The 25,019-nt window shown below is 42.0% G+C and overlaps 1 protein-coding gene across 2 annotated transcripts; it reads left to right on the forward strand.

Moving 5' to 3' along the window:
• The first annotated feature begins 8,532 nt into the window (after positions 1–8,532).
• On the forward strand, positions 8,533–20,174 carry LOC148125378 (C-type lectin domain family 7 member A-like). 2 transcript variants are annotated; one of them, XM_087935684.1, is made up of 7 exons: positions 8,533–9,054; positions 11,875–11,979; positions 13,873–13,971; positions 14,884–14,970; positions 17,164–17,315; positions 18,140–18,246; positions 19,778–20,174. In XM_087935684.1, the coding sequence occupies exons 1-7, from the start codon at positions 8,940–8,942 to the stop codon at positions 19,935–19,937; spliced, it is 825 nt and encodes a 274-aa protein (XP_087791810.1). In that variant the 5' UTR covers positions 8,533–8,939; the 3' UTR covers positions 19,938–20,174. The 2 variants fall into 2 exon arrangements, with proteins under 2 accessions (XP_087791810.1, XP_087791811.1); XM_087935685.1 differs by lacking the exon at positions 18,140–18,246.
• Positions 20,175–25,019: the final 4,845 nt, after the last annotated feature.

Below are 25,019 nucleotides of genomic sequence, written 5' to 3' on the forward strand. Positions count from 1 at the left end.
GCACCCAACCATCTTGCTTCAGTACAAGCACAGGCTGTGAGCATTTCTGCAGGGCAGACAGACAAGTTCTCCTCCCCACTGTCTCTTCCCCCCTGGGAAGGGAACCTCATCTCCTCTTTTTCCTGAAATAGGCCTAGAAGCAGCACTCTCTGACAGCTCTAGGGCTCCCTTCACCCGTTGCAGGAGGGCCCCCAATAACTCTGGTCACTCCCCGTGGGAAGTGATCCTTTAGGAATCATGATCCTCTTGTTCACGAGGCTCTAGGACAGGGGTCTTCAAACTTGAGAACTTTAAGACTTGTGGGCTTCAACTCCCAGAATTCCTCCTCCAGTCCATGTTAGCTCATTCTGGGAGTTGAAGTCGACAAGTTTTAAACTAGCCAAGTTTGAAGACCCTTGCTCTCAGAAGTTTATTAGGAAAAACAGGGTGTTTTTTTTTCTTTTATCAATCTTTGTATTTGCTGATTAAATGTGGCTTCCTCATCATGATGCTATAATTTGCAGTATCTATTACAATGTGGATTGTATCCTTAAAGAATAGGATGGCATGGCATATCATAGCATAGCATAAAATAGAATTCTTTATTTGCCAAGCGTGATTGGACACACAAGGAATTTGTCTCTAGTGAATAAGCTCTCTATAAACATATAGTTTACATACAAACGTAAGTTCTCAGAGTACATGCAAACAATAAAGTGATAAATCATAAGATACAATCATAAATCGTAAGATACAACCAACTGAGTGATAGTCATAAAATACCTATAGGAAAAGGTAAATAAAATACTCTTGGTATTTTACAGTGGTGGGATTCAAATCTTGTTGCCACCAGTTTGGTGGGTGTGGCTTGGTGGGTGCACTTTGCACAGGCGCAAAGGTGTTTGCGCAAGCGCAGAGGCATTCTAACTCGCCTCCTGCAAGCCTGAACTATCCCAGTCACTTCAGCAGCTGCTGTGCAGCGCTATTCTGTGCCGCACAAGGCAGCTGCGCTTCAAATTCAGCAGATAAAGGTGAGTATGGGAGCCCAGGCAGGCAGGTGGGCCCGACGACAGAGCCATGAGAGCAGTGGAGAGAACCGGTTCGGTCTCCAATGCTCATCGCTCCTACAGGCTCTCCAGAACCAGGCAGAACCGGTCGAATACCACCACTGGCACTTTATGACTATCACTTTTTAATAGGCAATAAGAAAGATGACAAGGAGAATAGCAACACAGCCCTCCTACTACCTGGATAAATATCCTTAGGCATAAGACAATCCTGTGGGAATTATGTGTTTAACAGAGTGATGGCATGGGGAACAAATTGGACAAAAATAATAAATCCCCATGGGTTTGCAATGTATAAATTGTTGGAGTGTGAAAACCAAGCAGGGCACCAGAAGGATCGAGTAAGGAAGCAGAAGGCAATGTACAAAATTAATTTATTTCTAGTGGAAAGGAGGGTACGACCGAGCCATTCCACCTTCCATTTTGGTAGAAGTGTAACGTCTATGCCTTGGAAAAGAAAGTCATTTTCTTCAGCTGAAAGACGCCCATTGGAAACCTGGTCTTGGACATGGAGGCAGAACGCTGAACTTTTCCAATCATACATTTCAGTAATTCTGTTGGATATTGAAGGGCTTAGTCTGTTGTACTAATTCAGTTCTAGCTTGCTGAAAGAGGCCGCATTTTATATGCGCCACTTTTCATCTGGCTTCCTCTCACAAATGGTGAAGTAATCTATCGAGCAATCAACATTAGTCCAGCAGTTTGGTGCCGTCAAACAGCGGGATAACACAACGACGCATCTGTCTTTATAGTAATCACTTACAGTTGCCACAGACCAGTAGCTGGAAGTCAAACACAGTATATATAAAGAAATAAAAATAAATAAGCTTATTGTTAGATCTGGGAGGATGGTTCAAGAACGGAGGCAAGACTCAGATAGCAACAACAGCTCTTTATTAGTGACTTCAGATCTGAGTAACTAATCCCAGCCACAGCAGCCCCTTATATAGGGCTGGCTGCGGCTAGGCAGCCAATGAAGGTGATTTGAGTTTGCTGCTCTTGGCAGGGCCAATCGCGGCAGCCCGTTTACTGACCAATCGCATCAGTCTATGGCGACCAATCACGATCGGCTATCAGCGGGCCAATCAGAGGCTTTTGAGCCTGCTAGTCCGGAACACCCATCCCCTCTCGGTTCCGTTTAAGGGGTGGAGTAACATAGTCTCACAGGTAGGCAGGTCTTCGCACCTGTCTACCTGACTTACGCAATTCCAATTGTCCATGTTCAAATTTGGGTTCAGATGGACTGCTTGCTGGATCAAGCAGGAACGGTGAACCGGTGCCATGGTCAGGGCTCTCCTCTGGTGCCCCCGGGGTGATAGAGTCCTCAACTTTGTTGCTACTGCCATGGCTCCCCGGGCTTGCTGAACCTGCCTGGCTGCTGTTTCTTGGCGAAGCGTTCATCTGTCCAGGCTCAGCTGCAGCTGGTGAGTGTTGCAAGCTATGGTGTGGTGATCTCGGTGTTAGTTCAGAATAAACAGGTGTTGGTTCTAATTCTGAGTTCACGGCTTCCCCTCCCCCCCCGGTATCAAAGTTAGGGTCAGGGGTGGAAGTTGTGATCAGTCTGGAGCGTAGCTGGTCAATATGGCATTTCCACGCTCTGCCATCAGTGGTGAGTAGACGGTAGGAGCGGGGACCTGTAACTTGAGTTACTTGAGCAGGAATCCAGAGGGGATCCCCAGAAAATTGTTTTGCAAATACAAGGTCTCCTACCTTAAAGGCACGGTTTTTGCTGCTGGAACTCAGGGGCTTTTCCGGTGTGTAGGCAGGGTGCAAATGGTCTAGAGGCAATCTGAGTTTCCTGGCCATCAGGAGTTCAGCTGAGCTCTTATTGGTCGTGCTGTTTGGTGTGATGTGTTGTATGAGCAGCATTCTAGTGACTTTGTCGTGGATGTTACCTTGTTCCATTTTCTGCAGGGTTTTCTTTGTAAACTGAACCATTCGTTCAGCCCTACCATTCGCCGCAGGATGAGCCGGCAATGTGAGTGCGTGTCGGATGCCCCATTTTGAAGGATATGACTATCTGTTAGGGTAGCATGCCTTCCTCTGGTATAAGGGAACTAAAACGCAGGGGTATTTTAGAAGACATTATATTCGAGAAGCATTGTTTCTAAACTGGGAAAAGATAAAAAAGCAATATTATTTAAAAATTCCACTATGGTTATCTACTATTGAAGCTTTTTCCTATCCAATAATATATAAAAAGGAACAAACAGATATGGTGAGATATTGAATGAACTTAAATCTATGGAAGTGTTTGGAAGAACAACGTGTAAAAATGAATTGGTTTTCATATTTGCAAAGACAATCTAGATTTGATAAAGATGTTAAAACAGAAGGTATCTATGACAAGTTGACTGATTTAGATAAAATTTGACAGGTACTGATGAAAAAGTAATAAAAAAACTTTATGGACATTTGCTAGAGTTTAAATTAGAGGAAGAACATGTAAAAAAACAATGATTGCATGGGGGAAAAATTTCGGATATGGGATTGACTGAGATAAATGGCAAAAATTGTGGTCTCAAAATTATAAAATGACAATGTCAACTGCGTATAAAGAAAATTTGTATAAGATGTTTTACAAAGTTCTTTTCTTTCCTACCCCGAGAGCGCTCCGCACTGTTTTGCAGCTTTGGGAGCCACGCGGCACAGGGCAATACGCCATGCCCAGCGATTTTTTTTCAGGGGCGGGCCGGATTGGACAGACCAATGGGCCGGATGTGGCCCGTGGGCCGTACTTTGCCCACCCCTGATCTAGAGGGTTATTCTATTATTTTGAGAGTGGGGAATGCCTCACCTTTTCCACAGCTCTTTAACTCTGATAAAGCCTAGATCTGAGGCCCAGATTTTCCAGGATTGATGCCACACATGGAATGCTGGTGAAGTGAGCCAGTCAGCCAATCAGGGAACCACATAAACTGAATGGGAATTCTGGAATGATGGTTGAAGGTGTTGAGAGAAGGATCAAGGCCAGGAGGGAAGAAAGGCTGAGAGAAAAGAAACTGACAGAGAGGCCAACACATTATCCACAGTCTTCCTTTGGAGAGGCAGGAACGGTATTCTTCTAAGGTGAACATCAGCTTTTCTCACTGGCCGGATATAACTCAGGATATAACTGCAGGATATAATTCAGCAAAAGCCTCACAGCTGGTTATCTGGTCAAAGGGAAATGTTGGGATTGAACTGAACCCATTTGTAAATATAATGGGGAGAGCAATTCTTTGGGACCCAGAGGCATAAAGATCCCAACTGGGCCCTTGTCCCTGATTTTTAGTAAAGCAGATTGGATGGATCAGGACACCTATATGGGCCCTCCTTTCCTCAAAGGAACCTCTGCCTTGGCAGCCTGAACATCATTCTCTCTTTGGCACAATGGAGTATTACACATTGAGATGGCCGCAGAGGACAGCAGGATTCCTCCTCCTCCTCCTCTCTCTCTTTCTCTCTTCCTCTTTATCCCCCCCCCCGCCACCTCTATTTCCCTCTTCTGAGAGGTTCGTGCAGCCCAGAGATGGGCCTTCCTCTTGTGGGTGTTCAAGAGGAGCTTCAGCAGATGGCTGCACAAAAGAGGAGAGCGAAACAAAGCAGGAAGGAGGGAGCAAAGAGTCAGCATGTGCTACAAGCAGAGACCTTGGGGCCATTGCCTGATTTGCAGTGCCCATGCATTTCTTTCTTATCTTTGCACACTGCTAATCTACACTGGATTCTTGCTGGTTTACCTCGTCCCATTTTGTGCATCAGAGACAGGATGTGTCTGAGACAGAACGATTTCTATGCAGCTAAAAGGCACCTTCTTCCTGCGGAGTGCCACCGATCTGCAGTTGCATTCTGAACGGGGCAAGGAGAAGGGAGGGTTCAGCAAGAGGCGGAAGAAATATTTTGCAGAACTGAGGAGGAGGACTTTGAAGCTCTTCCCTTTCTCCTGCCAAACTCAGGATATTTGGGGAGCCCATTCCCTGAGCATTTTCACAGCTAGGAGCACCCATGGGTCTTGCAACCCAGAGAGTGCTTCCTATGCACCCGTTTGTTATTGAGCTTGGATTCATGTGGATTCACGTTAACTTTTAAAGGAATAGTGGTGTCCTCAGAGTTCCTGGCTAGGAGGAAAGCCCACGTTGTATTTTCAAGTGGGAGGTGGATCTCCTCTTCTCAAGTGACAGCAAGTTTTCTGAGTAAGCAATAGCAATAGCACTTAGACTTATATACCGCTATCCAGTGCTTTTACAGCCCTCTCTAAGCAGTTTACAGAGTCAGAATAATAGTGGAGTTACTAATGACACTTACAGAGTCACTAATGGTTTTCTTCCAGAACATCCGTCCTATGAAACATCCTTCCTCCAGAAATTAGGATGGCCCTGATCCTGCTGGCCTTTGGTACGGGTTGTCTGAACATTCTCCTTGGCTGCTGTGCTGTTTTAATTTTTGTACTTACGATGGAAATTTACTTTTATTTTAAGATTGTTCACTGCCCAGAGTCACTTGCTGAAACAGATAGCCATCCAAGTTGAATAACAAAGTATTTCCTGCATCATATGATTTTGAAAGCTGGATGAAATGAAAGACTGATACGACTGAGAACTAAATTGTCCAAGTATTGATCAATTTAGGGAGATATCTGTATTTTGCTAGGATTTGTTTCTTTTTGGGGATTCAGAAATAATAGACGTCTACTGTATTAAATCTTGCTGACATGCTTATTCTAACTTCATCTTTAATCTATCCATATGAACATGGTCTGCTCCTAAAAGCATCTCTTATGATACTTTTCTGCCTTTTATATATATGACAAAATTGTTGATTGGATTCATTTTTTATTTTTTTGCCCTCATGATGCCTGTGTCTGCATTTATGTTACTCGAAGGAGACAATAAAGAAATGGAAATTTGGATGACTGGGATTTTGTGTCTCCCCTTAGTGGATGTTAAGTCTTTTATTTACCCAAAAAAGGAAAGCTTAAAAATTAAAGAAAGGAAGTTAAAGACTGGTGTAGAAATGAATCTTAATAAAATATAACTATTTTCCATGGGTTCTATCTATGCTGTATTTTAAAATATAGCATATTTTAATTTCACTCTATTTTCTCTATATCTCCAGTATATTTCTTTATTTGCTGGCCTCTCTCTATTTGCGGTCTTAGTCCCTGGTTATTTCTGCTGCATCATTTTTCCATAGAGTTTGAAGTTTTCTCTTTTTAAATTCTTGCTTTCTATTCCTGTTCTGTCCAAGTCTTACTTTTATTCCATATTTTCCCCTTGTTTGCTCCTGGCTGGGCTTCCTAACTTTTTCCCCCCTGTCTTCTCTTCTCCCACATCTTTCCTACATCTGAGGAAAACGGCTGAGAGACCTTTTTCCTCACGCCTGTCTGAGGGAAGGACAAAGATGTCTCTCTCCCCTCATGTCTTTCAGCTGCTGGCTCCTTTCCAGAGCCTCTCCTCATCAGGGCAGTCTATCTTTTAGTTTCTATTTTCATTTCAATTCCGGAGCTTCAGCTCTGTTCATATTCTTCCTCATGAGGCCTGTGGCAGCAGAGTTTCAGGCAGCCATTTTGTCTTCTCTCCTTCTCACATCCAGCCTAGCAACAGTTCTTTGATTGGCCCCTGCTGCTTGATTAGCAGCTGAGTTGCCCTGACAATGGCCCTGAGGGGTGGGAGCAAGGAGCTAATAAGGCCAGGTCGTCCTTCCACAGCAATCCTACAATAAAATAAGGAGATATAAACACTGCTCTTACTAGGAAAAAGCAGGCTTTTTTTTAAATCTCAGAGATGCAAACATTAAAAATGGAAAAAAAGTTTCAATTTCTCAGCACATATACCCACTTTCTATATAGAGTGTAAATTTTGAGTATAAGCTTCCCAATTATTCAAGCAAGAATCCTAAGATGGATGAGACCCATCGAGCATTGGCTTCTCCTGCTCATTTATTTTTATTTCTTTATATATCTAATTTAGAGATAGTCTGCCCCTCAATCACAGAGCAACCCAAGGCTGGCTGGCATTTGCTCGTTAGCAGATCTAGCTGCTATTGGGAATGGCGTATTTTGTGCTGCTTCAGCAACATTGTCTATTAACAAACAAGCATGGGGAAAGTGTATTTCAGTCAGAGGAAGACAAGAACATGTAAGAGGCTGAGAAGAATTGTAAGATATGTCAGTCCTGGGGATCCTGAGATACGGAGAAGGATAAAAGAGGAAATAGTGCCTCACAATCTGCAAAGTCAGAAAGTGGTGTTAATATCTTTGAGAGACAGGATGGTCCTTCTCCATGCGAGGCCATTGCTGAGCCCACCAATCCTTTTTATCAATCTTCACCCAGCCTCCAATCTTTTCCTTTTTAGGCAGGTTGTTGAGAAGGTGGTTGGACAACAGTCCTGTAGGAAGGAGGTGATCTGGATCCATCTCATTCTACTTCAACCTGGGACATCATACCACAATGGCGTTGTTTGTGCTTGTCAATGACCTTTGGAAGGGCTAGGATTGGTGGTGCATCCATCATTGTGCTACTGGATGTCTCAGTGGGTTTTAATCCTGGTAGCTATGCTCAACTTCTGGACAGGCTTCAGGGATTCGGAGTGGGGAGCACCATATTTTGGTGGTTTTCTTCCTTTCTCTGTGGTGCTTCCTGCCAATGTCGACAGGGAAGAGTTTGGATCTTTGCAGCCCCTCATATGTGGGGTCCTGGACAGTCTCCTCACCCTCACCCCATTCAGCATCAACATGGAATCTCTGTGGGAAAGCCATCCTTCAGTTCCCAGTGCAAAATCCTTAGGATATGGGATGTTCCCAATTTTGCATTTTGTAAATGATGCTCCTGATGTCACGTCTCATAGTCAGGAGGCTTGGGATGAACAGATCGGGCTCAATCCCAACAGGACTGGGGATATTTGGGCTCTCTGATTTTTGGGAGTCTCCATCTCTGGTTTTGGATGGGGCTGTCCTTCCCCATTCAAGGCCACTTTGCAATGAGGGATGGGGGTCATCTTAGGCTCACAGCTGTTACCCAAAGAACAGGCAACAGCTGTGGCTAGGAGGGTCTTTGCACAGATTTATCCAGGATGCCAATTGCGCCTGTTCCTGGATCAAACACCCGACCCCCGGACAGTCACTCATGCCATGGTCCCCTCGAGAAGGGATTATTGTAGTGCTCTCTATATGGGACTGCTCTAACAAATCTTTTTTGTAAGTGGTCCAAATGCAGCCGCACCATCAGTGAAAAGCAAGTGGCACCACTCTTCCATGAGCTGCAATGATCGCTGGTTGGCTTCTGGATGCCATTCAATCACCTATCAAGCTTTTGAGGGCAGGGAGCCTGGCAATTTCTGTGGCTGCCCAGCTCCAACAATGTCCCCCTATTTCATAATATTTAGCAGAGGGGTTGCACTTCAGGTCCCCTCATTTACGTAGGGTCACCTAGATGAACCCCCGGAAGTGTCCATAGCTCTCTCAGGGCTCTGTCAGGGCACCTGGCATCCTCCAGTTCCAGATGGTCCCCATCTTGATGATCAGTTGGAAGGCAATGAAAGCTTGGTTGTTCTCCCTTGGGTTGGGTGAGCCCCGTTAGGATTTGCTTTTGTTTTACATAGTTCTTCTTTTTCTGGGAACATCTCTCTTTATTCGTTTTATCATTCTTTTAATAGTGCAAAGCAACTAGACTCATTGAGAATCAGGTATTTATTTAAATCTATGTGAATAAAGAAAAGTAGATCAAATAACCAAATATTGACTTCAAACTTCTCCAGGCTCTTCCAAAACCACCTGATTCGATGCTTTGAATGAATGGAATGGGAATTCAGTCAGATCACCTTTGATCTGAATCGATCCTTTGAGTCTTGTGTTCCTTCTCAATACATACTGTTATTTAAGGACTGGATTGAGCGGCAGAGAGTTCCAGATCCAACATGGCTTCCAGATCCAACGTGACTTCCAGACCCAATGTAGCTTCCAGATCCAATGTGGCTTCAAGATCCAATGTGGCTTCTAGATCCAATGTCAGACGAGCGCAGCAAAATACAGGTAGGTGTGTGTTGTATGTGTATAATTACACAAAAAAGTAGGACATATAAAAGGGGAGATTACAGGAATCAAGAAGAGGCTGAAAGTAACCATGGCAGAGTAGACAAAAATATTGAAGATTCGGTAGGCAATAAAAGGGACAGTGAGCTAAGGTTGGATGTTACCATCTCCTGCTTTCATACTCTTAAAAAGAACATTCCAGCCTCAGTCTGTGGTCTCAATCGAATCGAATTGAATCAAACAGATCAGAACAGAACAGAATAGAATAGAATCCTTTATTGGCCAAGTGTGATTGGACACACAAGGAAGTTGTCTTGGTGCATATGTTCTCAGTGCACATAAAAGAAAAGATACATTCATCAAGAGTCAAGAATTATAAAGTACAACATTTAATAATAGCCATAGGGTACAATAAGCAATCAAATCATACTAGGAAACAGTCAATGAAAAACTTTAGGATACAAACAACAAGGTTACAGTCATAAGTGGGAGGAGATGGGTGATGAGGAGTGATGATAGATTTAACAGTAATAGTAGTGCAGATTTTGTAAATAGTTGGACAGTGTTGAGGGAATTATTTGTTTAGCAGAGTGATGGCATTCGGGGAAAAAATTGTCCTTGTGTCTAGTTGTTCTGGTGTGCAGGGCTCTATAGCGTCGTTTTGAGGATAGGAGATGAAGCAGTTTATGTCCGGGATGTGAGGGGTCTGTAAATATTTCCACAGCCCTCTTTTTGACTTGTGCAGTATACAGGTCCTCGATGGAAGGCAGGTTGGTAGTAGTTGTTTCTTCTGCAGTCCTAATTATCCTCTGAAGTCTGTGTCTGTCTTGTTGGGTTGCAGAGCCAAACCAGACAGTTTTAGAGGTGCAGATGACAGACTCCATCATTCATCTGTAGAACTGGATCAGCAGTTCTGTGGGCAGTTTGAGCTTTCTGACTTGGTGCAGAAAGAACATTCTTTGTTGTGCTTTTTTAATGTCTTTTTGATGTTGGGTGTCCATTTTAGGTCTATAAGTTGATACTCTGTTTTCCAGTATTGTAAGAGGTGGTGGTATGCGAGGGTTTCTCCTAAAGTCTACGGTTTCTATGGTTTTGAGTATGTTCAGTTCCAGATTGTTCTGTTTACACCACGAGGCAAGTTGTACAACCTCCCGTCTGTATGAGGATTCGCCGTTGTCTCGTATGAGACCAATCACTGTTGTATCATCTGCAAACTTCAGTATTTTAACAGATGGATTCTTTGAGATGCAGTCATTGGTATATCGGGAGAAGAGAAGTGGAGAAAGCACACAGCCTTGGGGTGTGTGTGTGTATGCGCTAATTGTACAGGTATCAGATGTGATTCTGCCTAGCTTTACCTGCTGCTTCCTGTCTGTTAGGAAGCTTATGATCCACTTATGTGTGTTCAGGTACTGCTAGCTGGTTTTGTTTAGTTAGAAGAATGTCTGGGATGATAGTATTGAATGCTGAACTAAAGTCTATAAAGAGTACCCTGGCGTAGGTATTTGGAGATTCAAGGTGTTGTAGGATGTAGTGCAGAGCCATATTAACAGCATTATTTGTCGATCTATTTGCTAAGAATGCAAATTGCATGGAGTCTAACAGCAGATCCGTGTTGGTTTTCTGGTGGGACAGCAATAGCCTTTCAAAGGTTTTCATAACTACAGATGTTAGAGCAACTGGTCTGTAGTCATTCAGTTCCTTGATGGAGGGCTACTTCGGCATTGGGATGATAGTAGAGCATTTGAAGCAAGAAGGAACATAGCGCATCTCTAGTGATTTATTGAAGATTCGGGTAAGGATGGGGGACCATCACAGACTTTTTAGCAAGAAAGAGTTATCTTGTCTGGCCCTGGTGCTTTTCCTGGCTTTTGTCTGTGAAATAGATCCTGCACTTCTTTTTCTGTGATCACCAGAGGTTGTGAACCCAATGGGTTGGGGTCAGTTGTAGGCGGCTTTGCTGTTGTCGGTGTGTTTGGAAGAATCGGGACCCAAAAAAGTGGTCTCAAACAGTTTCCTTTGCACTGGCTGATGAATACCAAGGTTGTCTGCTCAGCCTCTCCCTCTACTGCTGAGATGTAGCTTTCCTGAGACTTGGATGCTATGATTTTGCTTTAAAACGGATGTAATTGAGGTTAACAAAGGCAAAATTCTGCTCCCTGTACATCCGGAGTATGGGCAAACATACCTCATCAACCTAAATGTAGATCTCCTTCCCTTCATTCCCTGGTGAGGCGCACATTATAGCCTCCTGGGCCACGTGCCCCCTTTCCTATTCCAAACAGGGATGGGAAGAATGGGGCAGTTTTCCTGGGACCCGTCCCTTCACCATCCATCTTCCCTAGAGATGAAGGGGAAGTCTTGCCTTTCGTTGTCCTTCTCTTTTCCTTTTGGGCACCAAACCAGAAGGGCAGAGAGTGACCAGGAGAGGCTTGAAAAGGAAAGGAAATGGAGTGGCCACCTACTATTTCTGGAGGCAAAAAAGGAAGAATTCACAATCCAGTTCTAGCTGGTCTTTAAAGAAACAGCAGCCCAGTTCTTCTTCTTCGTCCTGTCTTCTGGCTATGTTAACTCACAGGATCATATTGGGGGCAGCCATTCTCTCAACCCACCCACTTCCAAAGTGACCGTGGCTGGGATGAAATGGGGAGGGATGATTATTTAGGACAACCTGCTAGATGAACAGTTGGATTTGGAGGCGAGAGAGGATTTTAGCTGGACATTTTTCAAATACCGACACAATGCAAACAACTAAGATCTTTCTTCTTGGGATGGTGGTTATAATAGACTTTTCTTTCTTTTCTTCTTGTGTCCTTCAAGGGATATTTGCTAATTTTTGGCATGACCTGACCAGCTCTGCTTTATATCTTGCAAGTCTGTTGTGCCTGCTCCTGTTTTTGGTCACAGTTGTGATGACCATTTTGTGTAAGTAAACTTCTCTTAACAAAATACAGTAGAACATGGGAATTAGTTACTCTGTAGAAACGTTTGCTTTTTAAGAGTTTGTAATTGGAACTTCAAATTAGTCGACCTTGATACAAGGGACTCCATGTTGATGCTCTTTGCATGATGGTACCATGAGCTCATTGGCTTAAATACAGCATCAGACAAAGAGACAATGTAAATGTCCCACATGTACTTTTGTATTTAATCATTACTTGGAACCTGACACAGGCTTTTATGAATAAGAGACCCTCTCTTTCCACAGTAAGCCTAACCAAATGAGGTGTCACTGTATTCCCCCCTTGAATGGCAACTTCCTTTGTCTTGAGAGTCCCATTCGATGTAGGAGATTTCCTTCCTTGATGGGAAGATACCTTCTCTCTATAGGAGTTTTCTTTATAGATAAGTGGAAGCAAGGATTTATTTCTTTTTTCCTCTCCCCACCCCACCCCGAAAACACTGGTCAAAGTTCAGTTGAGATCTGGAACTGGGTGTGACATCAAGGGGTGTTTGATGGGGTGGGAGTGGGGTTTGCTACTGGGGTATGCATCACCTTCTTCCCTCCAAAGTAAAATATGAACTCAGTTCTGTTGGCAACCCAGTGGGGCAAATGGGATGCCAATTCCAACAGATTCTCTGGTGGGGTTGCAGAAAACACTTGATGGGATCAGGCAGGGGTGGGATTCTACCAGTTCGCACTGATTCGCTAGAACCGGTTGTTAACATTCTAAGCAGTTCGGAAAACTGGTTGTTAGAAGAAATTCCTGGCCTAATCCTGTAAGGAAAGCAGGAAGGAAACATTCTGGTGTTGCTTACAGAAACTCCCTCTCCGTTAACCCGTATTACATTCTTGGCAGGACTAGACTTCCTTTCTCAGGAACGTTTCTGGAGTTTTTTCCCCTCCTTTGCTGGTTCTTTGCTTATCTGGAGTGACCATTCAAACTTACAATGGCACTGAAAAAACTGACTTATGTCAGTTTTTCACACTTACGACTGTTGCAGCATCCCCACAGTCATGAGAGGCCAGGCGAGGAGATGCATGCCTTGATGTGAGTGATATTGAGTTGGCCACACCCAGCCAATAACATGACCACCAAGCCATGTCCCACCAAGTCACATGACCACCAAGCCATGCCCACCACCTAAGCCACGCCCACAGAACCGGTTGTTAAAATTTTTGAATCCCACCCCTGGGATCAGGGCACGTAGAAGCACTTTTGTGTTCTGCAAGAAGCAGTTCTGGAAATGGCTTTACAGATTCCGCCCAACATGGTCACCACTTGTCATTGTGGGATAGAAGACCCAAATTCTTGAGTACTCATAGCACTGGAATCCCTTAGCAGGAACACTAATAATAGCAGTCTTATAATATTTAAAAGGTTGCCCCAAAGAAGAGGGAATCAAGCTATTCTCCAAAGCATTGGAAGGCAGAAGAAGCAATGGATGGAAAGTAATCAAGGGGGAGAAGCAACCTAGAACTAAGCAGAAATTTCCCGAAAGTGAGAAACCATTAACCAGTGGAACAGCTTGCCACGAGAAGTTGTGGGAGCTCCAATACCTGAGGCTTTTAACAGCCACTTGTCTGGAATGATAGAGGGTCTCCTGTTTGAGCAGAGGGTTGGACTACAAAACCTTGGTCCTTTGACAGCAAAGATGCTCATGCGGCATGTCTTTGTGAAGCACAGGCTTCTTTGTGGCATAAATGTGGCATGAAAAACACTCCAGAATCCGGGCATATGAGGGTCGTGATGGCTCCAAATTATCCCAGTGCTATTAGGGTAGGATGGTGGATAGGTAGAAACATATAGAAATATAATTCATTGAAATATTATGCTTATCTTCTTTTTTAAAAAACAAACAAACAAACAAACCCAGATCTTTGGGAACTAAACAGATCGACATCCATGAATGCAGCAATTAAGGCTATTAAGAACTTTATTATTAGCCGGGATCCATCTCTCAAAAATGGAAGCGGTAAGCAAGATATTCTTATCAGTATCTCCCTGTGAAGGTGACAGGCAGTTTTTAAATCAGATAGACAGACAGATGATGATGATGGAGGATGGATGGATGGATATGAATGAATGGATGCACTCACAGATGGATGGAGAGGGGGGGGAGGGAGAGGGAGGAAGGAGAGAGAGAGAGAGAGAGAGAGAGAGAGAGAGAGAGAGAATATGAAATGGCAGAAGTAATAGTACCTATTCTCCACAGGGTGAAGCCAAATTTAAGCAAGAATGCTTCCTGTACATAGAATGTAACATGCAACCTGACAAAGATGTTTACAGTCTGGCTTCTAAGGGGGTTCAATTTTTTTTTTAATAAACACTGTAAATTGGCAGAAATACAAAAAAGAGCAAATCAGAAACCAAATAACCTGTCCTCCAATTTTTCTTCCCTTCTTTATATTTTATTTTTTGTCAAATGTATTTTATAATGCAGTTTAGTAGTTAGTAGTAATTAATGCAGTTTAGTAGTTAGTATCTTTCTTTTTTTAACACGGACAAAAAATATTAAATGATTTTTAGAGTGGAGGCCTTAATGCTAAGTAATCAGCCAAAGACTGAAATCTTTATCATACAACAAATACTTGGATGCTGTCTTCCATTTTGGATGACAAAGCTAAATAATCTCATGCTCATTAACATTGCCATTTTAAACCACAATTAATACTGAAATGATGTTTCTTTTTTATCTTCACTGATTTAAGTTATCTAAACATTATAGCATTGATAAACCTTAATCACTATTGAGAAATAGCACTGTATCAAAGCTCTGACAGTGGCTCCATCCAACTCTGTACCTCTACTGTAGAGTGTAACAAGCTACATGGAAAAGTTTTGCTAGTTGAGATCTGCCTGACCAGAATTTTGCAAACCTTTTTAGAATATGAAATATTTTCTGGCGCTCAGAGGTTAGCAGAAGAATTGACAAAATGGACAATAAAAATCATTGAACTGGAAGGTGCAATTGGTAAGTCTGAGAGTTCAATGCTAAGCATGTAGGGATGTTTGAGGGAAGCCAGCCTGAGACTGTATCTGTTGAAAATCTGCCTCAGCTCTTGAACGTAGAGAGGTTGCCCATCTGTTCACCCTGCCGAAGTTCAAGACAACTGAGCAGCAACATTTTTAGTTCCCGATTTACACTAAAATTTGGAACCCACTTTTTTCTCCATTGCAAAGAGGTGGCAGTGGTTAATGAATCCATACAATGGAACAATAGTCCAGTAACTGAAATAAAATAAGGCAAATCCGGATTTCCGTGCGTTGAGCTTTTCCCATGTCTTCAGGGACATGTTCATGAAGAATTTCCTTGGAAATAATTCAGAAGTGTTTCAAAACTACAGATGCCCCTTGACTTGCAGCTGTTTCTTTAATGACCGCAGTTACAATGGCAATGCAAAAGTGACCTATGGCCGTTTTTCACACTTATGACTGTGGCAGCATCCCTATGGTCAGGTAATCAAAATTCAGACGGTTGGCAACTGACCTCATATTTATGACGGCTGCAGCGTCAAGGAGTCATGCGAACCCCTTTTACAATTTTCTGACAAGCCAAGTCAGTGGGGAAGCCGGATTCACTTAACAACCGTGTTGCTAACTTAACAATGGCAGTGATTCACTTAATAGCTGTGGCAAGAAAGGTCGTAAGATGAAGGGAAAATCGCTTGACAACAATCTCACTTATCAACAGGGCTTCATTGTGGTCGTAAGTCAAGGACTATCTGTAATTTCTTTCTTTCCTCCAGTCCAGTTGTCTGTCAGTTGTCCTCAGTGTTTCTCCACAGTTTCAGCCCCTGCCCCTCCACCATCACTCTTCCTCCTCCTATGGGTACCATTTCTTATGAGGAACTTAAGTATCTCCCAGTCTCAGATTCCTTTCTCAAAGTCTTCTGGGCTTTGTGGGGGACTTACGGGGAGAGAAAAAGAATTGATGCTAATGTCAACTCATAAAATATTTCTATGGTGTGTTTAGAGTTGCCAACAGAAAGGGAGAGCGGGGAGCAGTGGGCACTTGCATTCCGTAAATGTTTTCAAAGATAGTGACTAGGTGACCGAAGTTTCTGCCGTGCAAAATTCTAACTGGAGAGCATGATTGATGACTTTTGGCTATGGATGTGTCCCATTGGAGAATATGAATTATGATACACCCAGAGGGTGGGAGAAAACCAGGGTCAAGGGTGACAAGGAATGATGTGTCTCAGAGTCGGCTACACCCAGGAAGCACCAGCATGTTTACTCCTAATAAATCTTCTTTAAGTTTTGAAAATCCAGCTAGAGACTCATGATTTAAATGGGGGTAACAACCAGAGCCCTGACAGCTGTAGTAAGCTCAGAGGCAAGATGCCCAAGAGGTGAGCCAGCAAGACTCTTCCACACCTCTTTGAATCCTGGACATTTAATAGCACCTCGGGTAGTGCCATCAAATTCTCTTGATGGAAACAGTGTGCTTCTGAATTCTCAGGACCATATGTGAGGAGGGCACAATGGCCCCACAGTTTGCTTGTGGGCTTTCTAGAAGCGCTTCACTGAACACTTCTCTGTGGTCAAAGTTGTGTTTTTAATCAGGATCTAGTAACGTAGATGTCTTTGTGTTCCTTTTCAGGGAAGGGAAGGAAACGAATGAAACAGGGATGTGAAATTTCAATTACAGGTAGTCCTTGTCTTACAACAGTTTATTCAGTGACCATTCGAAGTTACAATGGCACTGAATAATGTCACTTCTGGCCTTTTTACACAGTCACCACCTTTGCAGCATCCCCATGGACATGTGATCAAGTTCAGATGCTTGGCAACTGTTTCATGTTTATGATTGTTGCTGTGCCCCATGGTCATGTGATCATCTTTTGCAACCTTCTGACAGTCAGTGGGGAAGCCAGGTCCATTTGACAACCACGTAACCAACTTGTCAACTGCAGCGATTCACTTAACAACTGCGGCAGGAAAGGTCGTAAAAATGGGACAAAATTCACTTAACAAAGATCTCACATAACAATATCAATTTTGGGCTCCGTTGTGGTTGTAAGTCAAGGACTACACGTACCAGTTTCAATATGCAATAGAGCTATATAATTGACCTTCAAGTTATCTTCTACTAAATGCTGTGTCTTTCTCTCTTGCTTTCTTTCTGAAATTCTCTCCGGGACATTTCTTCACCGGCTGGAAGACGTCATTACTATTCTGCTAAAAAAAAACTGGGTGCCCTTTGAAGGGGCCCTTTACTTGTTCAGCACTGTTGCGAGCAACTGGACCACAGCCAGAAGATATTGCGAGACTAAGAAATCCACCTTGGTTTGTATTGGAAGTTATAACGAGCAAGTAAGTATCTTGGAGAGATAGATAAGGGCTCAAAATAGTAGCAGGCAGACGGATCATATTCTGAAAGATCAACGTTGTATGTCTAGGAATGGGACTGCTTCAAAGATCTGCATCAGCTTCTTCTTCATGTGTAGCTTGTCCCTCCAATTTTCTGTCTTGGGACAAATGGGAGGAATTGGGGGCCTAGTGGTTAAGGCACTAGGTTAGATAGCCAGGGACCCTGAGTTCTTGTCCTGCTTTAGCCATGAAAGCCAATTAGTTGACTCTGGGTCAGTCCTTCTTTCTGCCCAAGTTACCTCACAGGTTTGTTGTTGTAGAATAATAATAGGAGAAGGAAGGTGTGTTGCTTATGTCTGCTGCCTTGAATTATTTGTAAAAACAATGTTACCAAAGGTGATTACATGACACTGCAATCATCATCAATATGAGTTGGTTGCCAAGTGTCTGAATTTTTATCACATGACCACGGGGATGTTGCAATGGTCGTAAGTGTGAAAAATGATCACGTTGCTTTTTTCAATTGTAACATCAAACTGTCACTACAAATGAACTGTTGTAAGTCGAGGATTACCTGTACTTGCACAATGCCACGCCCACCTGTTTTCCTTGGGAAGTAGAATCTGTCAATATTGCTGCATGGATGAAGGGCATGATTCATTGTCATTATTATGGTTGGTCGTATAGTCAGCCAAATGTTTAGACTGGATTTGGCATTTTTATCTATATGTAGATTATTATTATCATTATCGTTCAATGAGCAATAATGAACCCAGAAGTGGGTTCCTAAAAGTATTTTAAATGTATTTGTGGTTGTTGTTTTTTAGGCATTCCTAATAAGAGAAATCTCAAATCATCCTTCTGACTATTGGATCGGGTATTACGAAAATGGAACCACCTGGGTATGGGTTGATGAAAGTTCACCAAAAGTTTTGTAAGTTAACCCATATAGAAAGTCCTACTTATACTTTGTTCAAAGCTCTTATTTATGCACATTCACCCTTATCAGGAATGCACAATTTGCAGATCCAAGATCTGATGCTATCCCAAAGGACACATTGGATTAATGTGACAAAAGGATGAAATTATTAAATAAATTCAACACCAAGCAAAGCAGAGGAAAGAAATAGAAAGATAACCATGCCTTTAAAATGGTAATTTATCTCTTTCAGGATCTCACCCAAAGGCTTCAGGAAGGCTTCTGCAGGCTTCTACAAGCTTTGTAGGCCAAAATCGTAACCCCGTTTCGTCACTTTCAGTATTTTCGTAAAAACAGGAAGTGATGAAACGGGGCTACATTTTGGCCTACAAAACTTGTAAAAGCCTGCAGAAGCCTTCCTCAAGACTTTGGGAGGCCGCAAAAGGCCTCAAACCAGCCGAAAATCAGCTGTGAGGTGCAGTGCAGGTAAGGAGGCAGCAGGGGGTTGGGGGAGTTGGGGGCATTGCACGCACATGCATAGGGGATGTGGAGGGGGGGGCGCGCATTGCCTTTTGGGTGCTGGCACACGAGCATGAGCGTGCAAGTGCGTGCACAATTTTTGGCACAGGAGCGCAAAAAGGTTAGCCACCACTGGTATAAGATCATGAACAGCAAACCAAGACCTTTGGGAGTGTCTATGGATCAGTGGTGGGTTTCAATTATTTTTATCACCGGTTCTGTGGGCGTGGCTCGGTGGGTGTGCTTTGCACGTGCAGAGGGTTTACCATTAACCTTCTCCTGCAATCTTGCACTCTCCCTGTGTCTTCAACAGCTGACGTGCGGCAATCCCCTGTGCCGCACAAAGCAGCTGAGCTTCAAAACCAGAAAATAAAGGTCAGTATAGAGCCAGGGGTGGGCAGGTGGGCCCAGCAGCTGATTGTTGGAGCAAATCAGTTTGCTCACAGATGATCCTCGGCGCTACCGGTTCAACTGAATGGGGCCAAACCGGTAGAATACCATCACTACTATGGAGATTCTCAGTCATCCAGGTCATGGTTGTCCCAAAGGTGCTTTTCCAAAAGGTAACTGTACTTTCTTCATTTTTAATTTTGAAAACTTTTTCACTTCTCATCTAAGAAGCTTCTTCAGAATAGAACTGAAGAAACTTCTTGCATGAGAAGCAACACTTTGGGACAAGAATTCTGGAGTAAATTGCTCGAGTGTTGTGATCCCTAGAGCCCAGATTCAATTTCCTGATTTCTTATCATTTTGTGGAAGGAAATACAAAATGTAGACCCCAGAATAATCAGGGCTAGGCCAAGAACGTGACACGTGTTCGTTTGCCAGGCACAAAGGGGCTCCTAAAATCGTCAAAAAGTCAAGATAGTAGCCATGACTGCATAATTAAAATTCTATCCACTTTAGGGACATCACACACATATAAAATTCCTATTTTTTGACCCTCCCACCAACATCCCTACAGTCTACATTGCTCTCCCACTGCTGACCAACTGTCTTGATTCATTGTATTCTGTTTGATTTCCAGCTTTTGGTCTCCGACCACCATAACTAATCACAGTACACACGAATGTACCATTATGTTATCCAGTTGCTTGGCACCACCAAGGTGTTGGACAAATATTGAATGTGCAATATCTAAACCCTTCATTTGTGAGAAGAAGCCAGATAAAAAGTGGCACATATAAAACGCAGCCCCTTTCAGCAAGCTGTAACTGAACTGGTACAGCAGGCTAAGCCCTTCGATAGCCAACAGAATTATGGAAATGCAAGATTGAAGAGTTCCGCTTTCTGCCTCCACGTCCAAGACCAGGTCTCCAATGGGTGTCTTTCAGCAAAAGAAAATGATGTTCTTTTCCAACACGTAGACATTGCGTGTCTACCAAAACGAAAGGCGAAATGGCTCAGCCGCACCTTCCTTTCTACTGGAAATAAATTAATTTTGCATACGTATTGCCTTTTGCTTCCTTACTCGATCCTTCTGACGCTCTGCTTATTTTTCACACTCTGGCGATTTATGGGTCGAACAAATAGAAGCATATAATGCAATGATTAATCTGAAAAACCATACATTACAAGCAAGGGTCTTTTCTTTGCTTAATGTAAGCTTTCAGTCTGGAATTAACCTGACACAACCTAGTAACCCATTTGAAAATGCACCTAGATTGAGTGGGTTATGGATAGATGTGGTAATAAATTCTTAACTGGCATGTTACAGATGGCTTATATTGGCTTATATCCCTCAGAGCATATAGAAACCTGAAGCCTTTAAACAACTATAGGTTCTGGGTATAGCTGACTCTGAGACACATCATTTATTGTCACCCTTGACCCTTGTTTTCCCCCACCCCCTGGATGTATCATAATTCATATTCTCCATTGGGACACATCCATAGCCAAGAATCATCAATCATACTCTCCAGTTAGAATTTTGCATGGCAGAAATTTCAGTCGCCTGGAAACTATCTATGAAAACGTTTATGGAATGCAGTTTCGGTTTTGCAGGTTGCTACATTACTCCCCGCTCCATTTCTGTTGGCAACTCTAAAAGACCAGAGAAATATTTTATGAGTTGACAGTCACATCCTTTCCTGGACCAGCAAGCTCTGTTCACTGACACCCACGGCACAGACAGCCTCCATCCTGATTACTTCCTGTGAAAGATATCCAGAAGCTTCAATTGGTTCAAAATACACTGGCCCACGTGGTTTTTAACAAGTCTAGATTTGCACATCTCTTGCAGGGGCTGTATTTTTTGCCAATTTGCTTCCTGGTCCAATTCAAGATGCTAGTTGTCATCTTTAAAACCATACGTGGCCTGGGACTGTGTTTTTTTTTAAACAAGTTTTATCCATTTTTTCCAAAACAACATAAAAAAAGCTCTTTTCAATGTACAGCATAATTCCGAGTCACCACTTTTACATGCAAATATGACAGTAATTATGTATTCATTTTTACATTCAACATTCTGTCTTGTCCATTTTAACTTAATTCTATTATTACTTCTCCATTTCAACTTTTACATAAGAAAAGAAACAAACACATTAATTCTGTTAAGTGATATCATTTTCATCCTAAGCATCTTCTCAATTCATTTCAATTTATTTCAAATATATTTCTTAAACATTAACATTTCTTTTAAGTGTGGCCTTTTCCAAAGTACTCTTTTCTCATTTTATCTCTCAACTTTTATATAAGAAAAGGAACAGACAAGTTAATCCTATTCATTAATATTACTCTCATTCTAAACATCTTCTCAATTCATTTCAATTTATTTCAAATGTATTTAAGCCTTAACGTTTCTTTTAAGTGTTGCTTTTTCCAAAGTACTCTTTTCTCATTTAAATAACTAGGAGTTTCCATATCTTCATACTTATTCCCTTTTAATTCTTTTTTATCTTGTCAAATTTGCAATTCCATCGCATATTCTTTTCATAAAGTCTAGATTAATACAACTTTTTCACATTAAACCATAAATTTTCCCTCCCCTTTTAATAGTTTGGGGGTGTTTAAGTATGCCTTAATTCCCTCTTCTGTAATTCCCAATTAAACATCTATTTTACTTAGTTATAGTAACAATCAATCCCTAGAAAAATAAACTACTTTACATTGTACTTTTCAGTCAGATTCCGCAATGTATTTTCTCCCTTTACTTCCACAAAATTTTAGTTATGGTATCAAAAAAATAAAAATAAAATAAAAAAAAAAAAAAGAAAGAAACAATCCATTTTGCTTGGTCACTGATATTAATCTCATTTTTAAACCTCACCATTCATTTCAAACATTTCAATATATATAATAAACATTAACCTTTCTTGTAACAATAAAAATAAGAAAATGCACTCATCTTCTAAAAAGATATCAGTGCCCCTCCCTCCTGTCAATAGACTATATTCTATAATTTGTAATTGCAAAGTACATTATTATTACCCCTCATATCAATGTGGAATCTCCTTTCTTAATTCATTAACTATTGTCCCAATGTATTCTAAGTAAAGAAAACTTTTCCTTTATTTTACAATTCCCATAGTTCTTTCTTTCCTGTTCCTGTTCCTCATTACCTCTCTTCCCTTTTGTTTTTCCAAATCTTTTCTCCCTCTGATTTATATCCCTCTCTCTATATATATTTTCCTTCCCCCTTTTACTTTTCTGCTGTTTCTTTCTGTCTTTCCAATTTTTATAAATATTCCCCATTTTAGTTACTTTTTAAAATCTCCCATTTTAACACCCCCCTTCTTTTCCCTCTTCCTTGGGGTGTTCTTTGTGTTGACTGTCTATTTAAGATGGCTTCTTCTTGTACTAACTCCTCCTTTTGTGAGGTTTCTTCTTCATATTCTTCAATTGCCATTTCCATGGCTTTTAACTCAGAGGCAAGTGGTTCACCTCTTGCATGTAGTAGTTCTTTCAAATTTTTAAGTTCCGTGTTTAGGTCCCACAGAGATATCATTGTTACTCTTATATCTTACAGTCATTAAAATCCACCAATCACCAATCTTTTTCTTTTTTCTTCTTCAAACTTTCTGGATTAACCACCATTCCCGAACTGGGTTTATAGCAAAATCACCAATCAGTCCAACAATTCATATTTTTTTCTTTTGTTCTAATTCAATTTTCACTTTTTAGGGTACTTGTTATATTGTTTCAATATTTCCTGTTCATTGTATCAGATCCAATTCATAGAGAAATAGGAACTTTCCCGTTTTCAGCTTAAATATTTGTCCACCAGATGGGCAGTCTCCGTTATACAATGTCCTCCCCTCCCCCGCTTTTATTGCTTTATGTGGATGACCTGAATCTTTATGGAAAAATCAGAACTCCAAATCCCATCACTGACAAACATGTGTTGGTGGCGCAGATATTGCAATAGAGTTTTGCCTAGAGCAGCGATGGCGAACCTTTTTGGTACCAAGTGCCCAAACCGGAATGCGAGTGCATGTATGTGCATGCACATGCACTGGAGCACCAGAAACCCGAAGACCAGCTGGCCGGCGCACACATGCCTGTTTTTTGGACATTTTTTGCCATTTTTCAGGCCATTTGGGGGCCATTTCTGGGCCATTTTCAAGACATTTTTGGTCCCCAAAACAACCGGAAAACAGCCATAAATGGTCCAAAAACAGCCTGAAAATGGCCTGAAAGCAGCCCGAAAATGGCCTGAAAAATGGCCTGGTTTTGAGCTGTTTTTCGAGCCATTTTCTAGCACTCTGGCACCTGTGAAGTCCACCTGGCCAGCGCACATTAGCAGCCAAAAACCAGAAGAGCAGCTGGCGATGGCATGCATGCCCAGAGAGAGGGCTCTGCGTGCCACCTCTGGCATGTGTGCCATAGATTCGCCATCACAGGCCTAGAGCAATGTGCTTGAGTAGCAATAAGGCAGGCTAAACTCATGACCGGTAGCAGAATTGAGATGCCCAATGGTCAAAGAACCCATCCGGAGCTCTCAGGATGAAGCCTACAAGTATCTAGGAATTTTACATTTTTAGATAATATCACACATGAACAAGTTAATAATCTGATTAGTGAAGAATACATCTGAAGACTGAAAAGACAAAATTGAACAGTGGAAATAGCATCAATAACTGGGCCAACCTGTGATCCAATAGATGGCTGGAAATATTATCCAGACATAAACTGAATTGGACAATTTGAACCAAAAAATAAGAAAACTGACAATTATTCACAGGGAAGGACAGAAGACATGATGAAAACTCTTTAATTTCACAGCAAGTGATCATCGAGAAGGACTCCAAGGTCCCTCTCACAGTTACTGTTTTTGAGCCTGGTCTCACCTAATCTGTAAAAACCTTTGGTTTTTCCTGCCTAAATGGAAAGCTTTGCTTTTCTCCACACTGAAATTCACTTTATTGGATAGGGCCCATTGTTCAAGTCTGTCGAGATCTTTTTGGATCCTGAGTTTGTCTCTGGGGAGTTGGCTATTCCTGCCAGTTTAGTATGATCTGAAAATTTGATGAGTTCCCCTTCTATTCCCTCCTCTAAGTCATTAATGAAGATATTGAAGAGTACTGGGCCTAAGACGGAGGAGCCCTGTGGTACTCCACTACTTACTTCTTTCCAGGTGGATGTAGTACCATTATGACTACTCATTGAGTATGGTTTGTCAGCCAGCTACCAATCCATCTTAATGGACCTACTGTTTCCTTGACTTTTTTCTTGTTATGAATATGTTGAAAGAAACTTTTTCATTATTATTATCTTTGACTTTTGCAGCACGCTGTTGGTAAAGAGCTATATATAGTTATGGTTATGGTTGGTAAAGCTATAGACACAATTTATATAGATTTCTGCAAAGCCTTTGATTCAGTAGCACATGACAAACTACTGTTAAAACTGAACTCTTACAGCATTTCCAGATCCTTTCATAAGTGGATTACTGAGTTCCTGTCAAATAGGCAACAAATAGTAAAAATAGGGAGCGCTATATCAAACCCTGCTCCAGTTAACAACGGTGTCCCCCCAAGGCAGCGTTCTAGGACCCACACTCTTTATACTCTATATAAATGACCTTTGCAATCACCTTATAAGCAGCTGCATCCTCTTCGCAGATGATGTAAAACTATTCAACACCACCGACAATGCTACTGTCCTTCAAAGTGACCTTGATTATGTGTCTGAATGGTCAAACAATTGGCAACTCCAAATCTTGACTAACAAATGCTATGTCCTACACATTGGTAAAAAATATCAGTACACCAAATGCTAATTAGGCAGATACGATCTCGTTGATGATCCTCACACTGTCAAGGACCTTG

The sequence above is a fragment of the Pseudonaja textilis genome, chromosome 6 (genome assembly GCF_049901715.1).
Source record: "Pseudonaja textilis isolate UNSWEBS1 chromosome 6, rPseTex1.2, whole genome shotgun sequence".
In the NCBI taxonomy this organism is placed as follows: domain Eukaryota; kingdom Metazoa; phylum Chordata; class Lepidosauria; order Squamata; family Elapidae; genus Pseudonaja; species Pseudonaja textilis.

Bases quoted from the DNA above. Each gene is read 5' to 3' on its own strand.
- LOC148125378 (XM_087935684.1), top strand. From the start codon at position 8,940: ATGGCTTCCAGATCCAACGTGACTTCCAGACCCAATGTAGCTTCCAGA. The intron at 17,316-18,139 runs GTAAGTATCTTG...GTTGTTTTTTAG, and splicing joins TTGGAAGTTATAACGAGCAA to GCATTCCTAATAAGAGAAAT. The intron at 18,247-19,777 runs GTAAGTTAACCC...TTTGATTTCCAG, and splicing joins GAAAGTTCACCAAAAGTTTT to CTTTTGGTCTCCGACCACCA.